Source organism: Eptatretus burgeri, chromosome 7 (assembly GCF_056783735.1).
Source record: "Eptatretus burgeri isolate ZD-2024b chromosome 7, Ebu_testis_v1, whole genome shotgun sequence".
Classification (NCBI taxonomy): domain Eukaryota; kingdom Metazoa; phylum Chordata; class Myxini; order Myxiniformes; family Myxinidae; genus Eptatretus; species Eptatretus burgeri.
Window position 1 is genome coordinate 64,085,471 of NC_140967.1, and position 12,815 is coordinate 64,098,285.

Genomic DNA, 12,815 nt, shown 5'->3' on the forward strand with positions numbered 1-12,815 from the left:
GGAAAATGGACAGACATGACACAGATATGCACTTGTACCGAATTTCCGTGCATGCGTATTTCAAACTCTTCAATCCAAATGTTTTTCTTTTCTTTTTTTATTTCAGTCAATATTGATTTGAGCATGGCGGGAAAGTAATACCATATATTTTAATGCGAATCAATGTACTGTCATGTGTACAAATATTAAAACCACGATGTAGCCACGAGCTGTTGCTCCACAACAAAATACGACCACAGGTCCTGAAACTCACCTGGATCAGGAGCAACAGTCAATGACGTCATAAAATATCGAAATTTTGTTCAGGCGGAGAATCTGGTCACGTGATTGGTTGAATGGAAGCTCTCTCAATGTTGATTACAGTGATACATGTTTACAGGTCATGCTTTTACAGGTTACAGGTCATGTTTTTGGCTGAGGGTATGGCTGTGCTGCTGTAAGTTAGGGCAGGAGTTTTTTTTAGCGTTGAAGGCCTGATTTAAACCCGTTATTGAGCACAGATTTTGATGTGGTCAACATACCTTCATTCGGCATCAGATATTAATCTTTTGGCCAAGTTTCATTAAAATCATGTGTTTGGTTCAAGCAATATTAACTGTAGTGTTTACAGACCGACTGACTGACTCACTTACTGACTCACTGACTTACCTATGGACACTGCTCGATCGCATTAGACGAGCTAAAAAAATCCAGGTGAGCTAAAAATTGTTCCAAATGTCCAGGCGAGCAAAAATGAACCGCTGCATATGGGAGCATTTTTTTCTGCCTATTACGATGGTCTTAAGTACTTCGTGGGTTTGTCCTGTTATTGGCAGGCCGATGCCGTGCCCTCATACTCATAATAATTAACAGGTTTATTATTGATAATGATGACAAGGAAGATTCAATAGGAATATCAATAATCACACTGATATCCAAATTGGTCACTCCAAAGGACTTGAAGCACAAGTCCCGACAGGACCTCCGCAAAGGATGACACGCAACATGCACTTAACAATAACCCCGCTTCCACAAACTCCTCTTCATTGTGGTTAACCGGGCTGTAAGCATAATTGTTTGTATTCTGACATCTACTGATGCTGTTGTTACTTTTATGCTTCACGTTGCAACACTCATTTGAAACCATTGGGTCAATTTGATAGCATGTATGGTGGATTATGATGGGATATTTTCACATTTGTGTATTAATATCGGCCGCATGGCAGGGGCCACACTTTACGCCACCAGGGGCCGCCAGTGACTCGCGGGCCGTACAATGAAGAACAGAGCTGTAGATGATGAAGTAAACATCTCCAATTCGAATTGACTTTAAAGTAGGAGTGATATAGAATCTCATTGGATATTTGAAGCAATGCATGCAAAACTTTCCACATGGTTTTGAAAGGTGGAACTGATTACAGATGGAACAATGGACAAACTCACACGTCCACCATCGGTATATTCCATTGCGTATACAAAATTTTTTCAATCAAATGAAAGCTTTTCAGAAGCATGTCTTGGAGACAACAGTATTGTGTGTTGGTTGAACTTCAAATCGAAAAAAAACGTCGTTCACATGAAACATGCTGACCACATGGTAAATTTGATCACTGGGCAGAAGCTGCAACTCAGACAGCAACAATACTCTGACATAGGAAGCAGTGCAACCTGGTGTTAAGGAACTACCATGACGAGCAAGCCACTTGCTACCCAGAGTCCAGGCAGGAATTTGGAACTTGTTCAGGGTGCTGGTGATAACTCCCCTATACTCTTCATGAAAGAAACTGTGGGATCATTAATGTTCACCAAGTAATGCTAGCAGACTGGACGCACATGATAAATGTGGTAATTATCAATCCCAGGTTCGTCTCATAGTTCACGTCTCAGTGTGTTACTCAAACTGCAGTTATTGCATTTATTTAGGCTACTCTTTATTTATACCAATTATTTATCTACTATTTATTGCCACCTCTATCGTGTAATTACTTGCCAATTATCTTTTTGTATATTTTGTGCACCTATTTGTTTACAATATAACAATTTGCTGCAATAACAGTTTTGTGTAATCTGAAACAAGTGCTTCCCCAAATTATGAATCATTAGTTCAGGTTTTACTGTTAATTGTTGTTGATGTGTTGTTATTAATGTAAAATATTTCAGGATATCTTCAGGCAGTTACCGTATATCAAATTCCCCCAAAATTGTGTTCACAAAAAATACTGTACATGATTCTTAATTTCCCTCTATCTAGCCAACTTTCTTATGCTAATTTAAACTCACTCTAGGATGGTGAAGAAATCTAGAAGTTCCTGAGTAGAAGCCTTGTTCCAATATGAGAGAAGGGCATCTGTTGAGATGGGCACAACAGAATGAGAGAAATACAGAAAGGTAGTGAGGAAGGACATGCATGCAGGTACCGATCAGGAAAGACATGAAGGCAGGTAGTGAGGAAGGATGCGCAGACAGGTAGTGAGGAAGGATGTGCAGACAGGTAGTGAGGAAGGATACGCAGACAGGTAGTGAGGAAGGATGCACAGACAGGTCGTGAGGAAGGATGCACAGACAGGTAGTGAGGAAGGATGCGCAGACAGGTTAAGGTGCAAGGACAGGCCATGATTAGGGCGGCAAAGAAACGGATCAAGAAGGACACAGGTGGATGCAAGGAGGAGGGCACTAGATAATCAACATGAGTTTGTTCTGGACCTCAGCATGAGTCATTCATATTTCACAGATAATACATTTTCTATCAAAGCAATGTGTCACAAGGTGTATTTGAGGCACCGCGAGGAGTGATGTAAGGGACACATCGGCCATTTTGGAGTTAATGCCATATAGCACTATTTTAACCCTTACCCTATCATCCGAGCCTATCATCATATCATATCATTTAAAAACTGTTGCTTACATCACTCCTCTTCACGGGGCCTCATTTATTGAGATCATAATCACAACTGTTATTGATCAAATCTATCTGGGAAGAATGAAACACTTGGGAAGGTGAGTGGGGGAGTTACAGAAGAATGAACTAATCAAAAGGATACCTTCGGAGACACTCTTCATTATGTGCAGGAAGCAGATCAGAAGGCTACGGATCTCTCCGTGGTCCAGCTTGTCAAAACGAAGCATTGACCCACCAAGGGATGCACTGCGTGGCTCCTGCAAACATGGCCAAAAGCAATATTGAGCAATTTCCACTTCTATCTAATATATATATATATATATATATATATATATATATATATATATATATATATATATATATATATATATATATATATATACATCTGACAGCACAAAGCAGGCATATAGCCAGCTGGATTGAGACAAAGCAAAGCGGAAAGGCAACCAAGCTGAGGCATAGACATGCAGGATTCAAGAGAGAGAAACCAATTCAAAGAAGAGGCAGCAAGGCATTTGCGTCTCATTCCAGTTCGCCATTCACGTCTCATTCCTGTGTTCGTAGCTCATTCCAGTTCACCATTCCCATCTCATTCCTGTGTTTGAGTCTCATTCCTGTGTTCATGGCTCATTCCAGTTGGCCGTTTGCGTCTCATTTGTGGTTGTAGCTCATTCCAGTTCACCGTTTGCGTCTCATTTCTGTGGTTGTAGCTCATTCCAGTTTGCCGTTTGTGTCTTATTCCTGTGTTTGTAACTCATTCCAGTTCACCATTTGTGTCTCATTCCTGTGATAGCATCTCATTCCTGTGTTTGTAGCTCATTCCAGTTTGCCATTCGCGTCTCATTCCTGTGTTTGAGTCTCATTCCTGTGTTCATGTCTCATTCCAGTTCGCCGTTGGCATCTCATTCCTGTGTTGGCATCTCATTCCTGTGTTGGCATCTCATTCCTGTGTTTGTAGCTCATTCCAGTTCGCATCTCATTCCTGTGCTGGGAAGGCAAGTGTTATTGGTAAGCATGTGTTTGCTTACACTCATCAACTGCTCCATCCAATCTTCACGGTTTGACCAAGACCGGGTGAACAGTGACGTCCATATCTCTGCACACTATCCATAAGTCCATGTACACCAGCAGAAAAGTCTGTCAGAATGACGGGCAACCATTCTTTATTTTAACACTATTCAGCCTTGAAAACTCGCCCTAAATCTGAAATTACGCACAATAATCTTCCATTAAGTGCAGACACGGAACTGCTGACATGCACTGTGCCGACAGTGGACAGAGCTGCAGACAGACTAGCTTCAGACAGACTCGTGGATTATATTATTTTGCAGAACATACAGGTATATTAAACGGGAGCAATATGAAATCGTGCATCGACTGCATGAGGAAACGACCCGACTCACCCACCCATCAGATAAGTGACATGAACATTAAATTTGGGTTTCTCATGTCACTGTTACCTGATGGACCTATCCAACGATAGTGACATTGTCATGAAAATACATCATCTTACAGAGACGTACGACGCTGTCATCACCAGTGAGTTACAGAGGGAGATTAGTCATCGTCGATACATAAAAATGTATGAGGAAACCATTGGGAAGGAAATGGTGGACTGGAAGGCATATGAAATCCTTCAATATGTTGTGAAGTGGTAGTGGGGCGGCTTAGCCCAAATATTCAAAAGAATTGTGCATTTTGTGATACAAGCACCAAATTTGGCACAAATGTACATTAATATGTTGCGAACATTTTCAGATATTGGGCCACTTGAAATTCTCTCTTTATGTCCGCCATATTGGATTTCAAAATGGCCGCCACTTGAAATCTACATTTGCTATTATCTCTGGACGTAATGCAGCTATTGACTTGATTCTGTTATCTAAATGTATGTTTTTGGGGGCAAGGAATCCAATGGTACCATTTTCAACTTAATATTATCTATCACAGTCTGTTATATAATTTCATTTGGAAATTATCGAGGCAAATATTGGATTCAACACAATACTTTGAAAAGAATGTCGTAGTTCTGTAAATATAAATTTAAAAAAACTATACTAAATCAGTAGTAACAACTCATACAAGCTTATATACTGGCAGTCTAAAATATAAATTCATATCCCATTAGGAAACAAAGTGACCCATTCATTTGTGTTTTTCATATGCATATTTTATGTAACATTACATTCATATTGTCAATAAATACCAAACATGCATAGTCCCCTTTTCCTAGACCCTTGAACCCATATTTTGTGTTTCTAGAGTACAGAAATTTCTTGTATAGGCTTCCATCTGTCTTGTTTCCTTAACAATGCATTGTAGCATGTCTTTAACAAAGTTTACAAACATGACTCCACTACATGTCTTTAATCACAGCCCTGACCCAAATAAAAGAGTAGAGAGGCTGCATGTGTGTTGACCCACATCAACTGTGTTCTTTGTGTGTGGCTGTGTTTAAATCACCTTGTGACTCCACATAAATGAGTTAATTACATACAATCTGGGCTCAGCTAGACAACATTGTGTGGTCAGCAATGAAGACAAGAGTCTGAATTACATGTATGCAAAAGACCTTGTGAACCAGTGAAGCAAATACACGGGTAAGCATGAATTAAATCTAGGGCATGATATAATTTCCATGATGTTTACCTCTACACTCAATGGTGGAAGGAGGTAATGTTTTGATCTCAGCTTGTCTGTATGTCTGTTTGTCTGTTCGTCCACAAAATTCCAGACAAAGCTTGTAGTAGTGGTAGTTGTAGTGGTAGTGTTGATAACAGAAATTGTTATATAGAACTGAACTTGTATTATTATTATATGCAGAAAATAACTTCATTTCTATATGCCCTGCAGTGGACAGGTTAATTGGTTTATGCACTGAAGGGGTCACCCTGGTGTGCACTGCTGTGTTCTGCCTCACTGAGTTGTTCAGGTATGATGTACTCAGCACAAGCTTACCTGATACACATGTGTGCTGGCTAAAACCACTTGTCTGGTGGGCACGACAGAGGCAGGTTGTCTAATAGCCAACCTGGTCTTACTTTTTTGGGGTTTATCTGAAATTCTTACTATAAGGCTTTAAATTAGAAATGTTTTATAAAAAGTAGTATTTTGAGTGAAGTGTGTATTCCACACTGACAGTTTTGACATGTTCTGAATTTAACACGAAGGCTGTAATTAAAAGAACGGGGTATGTCTGGAAAATGTACTGTCCAACCTAATAAGAGTTTAGACTGATTTATATTTAAATCTTGGCTGTGTAAATATTGTAAGAATTTATGAATTCAAATGTTTTGTAAATATTCAATAAATTTGGGAATATTTTTTAACTAAAGAATCTCATGTGATTTTATTTCTCTTCTTGCCTCCGGTATGGGTGAAAATTTAATTCCGGCATAATCTCACAAAACTAATTCCCGAAGTGTGCCAAGCTAAATGCTCTACGATATAGAGGAATTATCCTCCTCTCCATTAGTATGGCAGAGGAAACCCCTCTATTATATATATAACAAAATGTTAACATTATATCATTGTATCGTTGCAGATTCAAAAGACAGTTCCATCATGTCCAAGAGCTTCAGACTAGCTGATGTTGAGCAAACTTCATCATCAACATCACAGCACCTCACCACAACTGACTGGAAGTTATGCCTTATATGTCAAGAGGACAAGATGGAGACACTGACCAAACCTGACCAGTCAAAGAGAAAAGACATTGGGAGTGGGTACAATTCACTCGCAGAGAACTTGGTCAAATTCAGTGAACTTGGAGAGCTTCCAGGATCATTTCACCTGGAAAGACTTGATGATGGTCATGGCATTGAAGATGCGATGGTTGCACATGGTGCAAAATATCATCAGACATGCAGGCTCCAGTACAACAACACCAAACTGCAGAGAGCACAAAGGAGAGCACTCAAGAAAGAATGTGAGAGCGATGAGGAACAAGCTGCATGCAAACGCACCAGGTTACATTCACGCTCATCGAGTACAGAGAAGAAGGTCCCAGAAAATTGTTTCTTCTGTGAACAACCTGCTGGGGCTGACAGTCTTCGGAAAGCTGCAACATTCCAAATGGACAAACGGGTGCGTGCCTGAGCAACCCTTCTTGGTGATACAGAACTGCTGGGCCTTCTCAGTGGTGAGGACATGATAGCGTTGGACGCCCAGTATCACCCACGGTGCTTGATAGGACTTTACAATCGCACACGAAAGGCCCAGTCAACAGGATCACAGGACACAAAACAAGAGCGAGCAATGTCGGCAGTTGTCTTCGCTGAACTCGTCCTCTACATTGAAGAAACCAGACAAGATGAGGAGACGGCACCAGTATTCAGATTGGCTGACCTTGTCCAGCTCTATCAGTCCAGAATGGAACAGCTAGGAGTCCAGCTCGACACGAGAGTCCACTCCACACGACTGAAACAGAGACTGTTGGCTCAGTTTCCTGACATGCGGGCACACACCGAGGGGAGAGACATCCTGATGGCATTTGGAGATGTCGGTGCTGCTCTTGCCAAAGCCTGTGAGCTGGACAGTGATGGTGATGCAGTCCATCTTGCCCATGCTGCATAGATTGTTTGCCGTCAAATGTTTGGAGAAGCCAAGCCCTTCACAGGATTCCCTGAAGTATGTCAAGAAGAATCTGTGCCACCGTTGCTGCTTGCCCTAGTCAGTATGATCCTAGAGGGACCCAGCATCAAGGAACAGATGGCAGACACTAACCCTGCAGCAATTGCCACAGCTCAGATACTGAAGTTCAACAGCATCAAACACAAGCGAACACGTGGCACCACATCATCCACCAGTGTCAGACACAGTGTTGCACAGGAGACCCCACTTCCAATATACATAGGGATGATGCTGCATGCTCATACACGCAAGAAGGAATTGGTCGAGAGACTGTCACACCTTGGCCTGAGCATCTCCTATGATAGAGTGCTCCAGCTCTCAGCACAGATGGGCAACAGTGTCTGCCAACAATTTCACAGAGAACGAGTGGTCTGCCCTCCGAAGATGGGTGGCAAAGTGTTTGCAACTGCCGCTGTAGACAACATAGATCACAACCCCAGTGCAACAACATCAATGGACTCCTTCCATGGTACCGCTATCTCCCTCATACAACATCCTTCTTATACTGGTGAAGGAATGGATCGGAGTATCGTCATTGTTGGAGGATCTGGGGATGCACGGTCCAAGACAGTCGCCCACTTGCCACACGACGACACTGATGTACCCCCTGTCACTAGCAGCATCAAGAAGTTGCCTGTCCCAGCTGCTAAAGTGGCGTCATTGACCAGAGGAGACTTCAAACAGCAGACTGATGAAGAATACCAATGGTTAGGCAATGCAAAGCGAGTCCTGGAAGACAACACTGTTGCAGTGGACAATGACAACACATCTTGGGCTGCATTTCATGCCAGCCGACAGCCACCAGATGCTCGAGTCATCTGCCCCACGTTGTTGCTTCCACTCTTCCTGGAGAGTGCCCACACAGTGGCCATGATCGGCACTCAATGGACGTCGTGAAGAATGCTGTGGAACACCTGAATCCTGGACAGACACCAGTGGTCACCGTTGATCAGCCACTGTTTGCTTTGGCCAAGCAGATACAGTGGAGTGGCCAGAGAGCTATGGTGAAGACCAGATAGTGGTGATGTTTGGTGGCCTCCACATTGAGATGGCGGCACTGAGGACACTGGGGGACTGGCTGAAAGGGAGTGGTTGGGTGCAAGCACTTGTGCAAGCCGAGATTGTGACAGCAGGGACAGCAGACTCATTCCTGCGAGCATCCCATGTCTTGCGCACAAGAAGAGCACATCAAGTGACTGCAGCAGCACTGTACATCCTGCAACACCATGCCAACAACCACTACTGTCTGGGAAAAAATAGGGATGCAGAGGACCTTCCGGAGTTTGAAGACTGGTGTTTCCAGAGAGGAGAAGACATCCCCCAGTTTCACTACTGGGCAACCGTGCTGGAACTAGAACTGTTGGTTCTAGTGTATGTGCATTCTCTCAGGCAGGGATCGTTAATGATGTACCTCGATGCTCTGACAGAGCTGGTCCCCTGGTTCCATGCACTGGATCACACCCACTATGCTAGGTGGATACCAGTGCACCTGAAGGACATGGCCGAACTCACCATCAAACACCCAGATGTAGCCAGGAAATTCAGGGAAAGCCACTTCACCGTTCAGAAAACACAGAGGGTGTTCTCTTCAATCCCAATTGACCAGGCACATGAGCAGAATAATGCCTGCATCAAAGGAGACGGTGGAGCAGTTGGGCTCACTGACAACCCTAGTGCCCTACGCTGCTGGATGGTTGCGGGACCAGAAGTTGCCAGGGTGATCGAAGAATTCCAGGATGGGAACCAACACTGGAGACGGCAAACAGCAGACACACGTCATCATGATCAGACGCCAAGTGTACAGGCCTCATTTGTGAAAGATGTTCGCTCTCTCGTCGGTGTCATAGAGGAGATGGGCAACCCATTCGAGGAGGAGAGTCAGGATGTAGTCAAACTGGACACAAAGGAGATCACAGATCCTGCTGCTGTGGAGACCGTGATGAATGCCAAGAGGATTGGCCAAGAGCAGTTCGAGGCTTTCATCAGAGAGTGTCTGTTGGACAGAACAAAGGCAGTGGACGCACCCATTCCTTGTAACAAGCTGAAGGTGTTCAGCACTTCCACTCCAAGAAGCCAGAGCATAGGTCAGCAACAGCTCGCCTCCATCAAGAATGACCGTGAACTCTTCGCACGCCTGTACATTGGCTGCCAGACGAGGGATGGAAACCTTGAGGAGTTCTTTTGTCACGAGAATCAGGCATGTCCTCCTGCATTGTCTGATGGTGGAAGCCTCTGCACTGGTACCAAGAGTGATCTCCTCACATGCTTGGAAGAAGTCTCCGACACAAAGACAGAGACTCCTGTCACGACCTGTATTGTGCTTGATGGAGCAGCTATCGTCCAGATGCTGAAGCCGGCTGCATCAAAGACCTTTGAAGAGTATGCACAACAGATCTTCATCCCATATATGTCCACGAAGCTGCAAACAGTGTCACGCCTGGATCTGGTCTGGGATACTTACCTTGGTGATTCACTGAAAGGTAGTACATGTGCAAAGCGGGGACAAGGTGTGCGGAGACGTGTGGTGGCTGCCGCAGCCATACCAGGAAACTGGCAGAACTTCCTATGAGTGGACAGCAACAAGACCGAGCTGTTCAGGTTCCTCTCAGCAGTTCTCATGGAATGGTTTGACCAGGAGGACAAGGAACTCGTCATTACTGATGGAGAGGCAATGCTCAGCAAGCTACTACTGCCAGATCTGACCTTACTCACCCCATGTAACCATGAAGAAGCTGACAGTCGGATGTTGCTGCATGCATCTCATGCAGTCCAGCATGGACACCATGCAATACTCATCCGGACTGTAGACACCGATGTTGTGGTGCTGGCAGTGTCCCTGGCACAGGAGTTGCAACAAGAAGACAAACTATGGCTGGCATTCGGAACAGGCCAGAGTTTCCGATACCTAGCAGCACACGAAATAGCAGCTGGATTGGGACGAGAGAAGGCTCGTGCACTGCCAATGTTCCACGCTCTAACTGTATGTGACACTGTGTCTAGTTTTCATAGACATGGCAAGAAGACTGCGTGGGCAGTCTGGACGGTACTGCCAGAACTCACTGAGGCGCTGCTGCTGCTGTCCTCTGCACCTCGTGACATACCAGACGATGCAATGCGCATCATCGAGAGGTTCGTGATCCTGTTGTATGATCGACCCAGCAAATGCACAGACATTGACAAGGCCAGGAGGAAACTCTTCGCAAGGAAGAACAATGTGCAGCTCATCCCTCCAACGAAGGCAGCTCTGGAGGAACATGTCAAGAGGGCAGTGTATCAAGGTGGACATGTGTGGGGTCAGATACTGCTGCCAGCACCAGAGCTCCCTCCACCAACCAACTGGGGTTGGTCAAGGACTGGAGAAGGACAGTGCACACCTTACTGGACCAGGCTAACTGAGGCAGCTCACAGCTGCATTGAGCTGGTTTCTTGCAAGTGCAAGAAAGGGTGTGTGAGGCGCTGCAAGTGCAAAAAGGCTGCCCTTCAGTGCACAGCCCTCTGTGTGTGTGAAGGGGACTGCACATGACGATGAGTCAACAACATACATGTACTTGTGGCAATGCTGAACTTGTTAACATGACACTGTTAATGTACATGTATCTTCAGTACTGGTATATACCTAGCCTCAGATACCAGTACACATAGCCTCAAATACTAGACCATGTAGCATGTCAGTATTATACCTAAGACATTTACAGAACTAAGACATTCTTTTCAAAGTATTGTGTTGAATCCAATATTTGCCTAGATAATTTCCAAATAAAATTATATAACAGACTGTGATAGATAATATTAAGTTGAAAATGGTACCATTGGATTCCTTGCCCCCAAAAACATACATTTAGATACCAGAATGAAGTCAATAGCTGCATTACGTCCAGAGATAATAGCAAATGTAGATTTCAAGTGGCGGCCATTTGAAATCCAATATGGCGGACATAAAGAGAGAATTTCAAGTGGCCCAATATCTGAAAATGTTCGCAACATATTAATGTACATTTGTGCCAAATTTGGTGCTTGTATCACAAAATGTACAACAGGTTTGCGATGCTGCTACAGTATGGGATTTGAGGAATCTTTCCCAAACCTTCTCATCATACCGAGGGTGTTTCTCACCATGTGTGTGAGCATTGCAGCATGTGAGAGGAGCTTCTCCAAAATGAAACTGATAAAGACCAACGTCAGATCCACATTGAGCCACTCGAGGCTCAGTAATCTGGCCATCCTCTCCATTGAGCGTGAACTCGCCGAGTCAATTGACTTTGAAGCTGTGATAGATGAGTTCGCCTCACTGAAGGCTCGGAAGATATGAACCACACATTCACAACTGAACGCTTAGTAGGCCAATGACGATTTAGAAAGGTCGAAAACAAAGGTGTAACTATTTACTTGCAAATGTACTGTACTTAATTTGATTTGTAATAAAGTTTTCTCATTAGGCTTTGTGTTTAATTCAGCATATGAGTTATGAGGGGGTGGCAATTTGACATCTCACCCCGAACGGCATTTTTCCTTGATACACTACTAAGTAGAAAGTCTGGAATGAGAAAGTAAATGAGTCCTAAAAGAAAGATTGCAGTAGCAGAGAGAGAGAGAGAGAGAGAGAGAGAGAGAGAGAGAGAGAGAGAGAGAGAGAGAGAGAGAGAGAGAGAGAGAGAGAGAGAGAGAGAGAGAGAGAGAGAGAGAGGGAAAAGGCAAACTGGAAGAGGAATTGTGCACAGCGGTGCTCCCATTCAAAACATCGCCATGCTGATGGTCTGAAAAATCAAGGCAAAAGAAGCAATTTTTAACAGAGGGGATGGTAGAAAACTAAAATGGAAAACAAATAAATGAAGACAAAAATGGAAAAGATAGAAAAAGGTAGGAAGGAAAAGGAAGGAAGGAAAAAAAAGGAAAGAATGAAAAAAATCCAAGGAATATTTGTATCAAAAAATGAATAAACATGTAAAGAATGAAAAACAGATGAGGAATGAAAATATTTATTGAAAAAATAAAAATAAAAAAGTAATCAATTGCAATGTTGAAGTCAACAGGATAAACAAAGAGAAGTAAATTGAGGGTAGAAGGGAGCAAGGGGCAGGGGGAGAGTGGAAGACAGGCCAAAAAATAAGCGCTAATGACCGAGTCTGTGCACGGGTAAGTTAAAGGCCTGTCCGGTGATAGCAGAGAGAAGTCCATGGTAGCGTGGCTGCGGTGGAAAGGGGGCACCCAGGACTTGTCCGTGGAGTCGCACTCATGAGAGGAGTGGAGTGCACCTGCACGCCATGCCCACTGTGTGGAGACAGTTTGAGCATGCGAGGATGCTCCC

General features: G+C 43.8%; 1 protein-coding gene and 1 pseudogene across 6 annotated transcripts in view; one reads left to right on the forward strand and one right to left on the reverse strand.

Moving 5' to 3' along the window:
- Positions 1-12,815, reverse strand: part of DOCK9 (dedicator of cytokinesis 9) — a 216,509-nt gene that overhangs the window by 64,585 nt on the left and 139,109 nt on the right. For 4 of the 6 annotated variants that reach the window (XM_085888824.1, XM_085888822.1, XM_085888823.1 and 1 more), the window contains exons 35-37: positions 12,629-12,778; positions 3,021-3,135; positions 2,260-2,326 (exon numbers count right to left, since the gene is read on the reverse strand). In XM_085888824.1, the coding sequence (XP_085744950.1) occupies positions 2,260-2,326; positions 3,021-3,135; positions 12,629-12,778 (332 nt within the window). The remainder of the gene's footprint in view (positions 1-2,259; positions 2,327-3,020; positions 3,136-12,628; positions 12,779-12,815) is intronic. The other 2 variants (XM_085888827.1, XM_085888825.1) reach the window with 1 other exon arrangement.
- LOC147023418 (uncharacterized) lies at positions 6,428-11,819 on the forward strand (annotated as a pseudogene).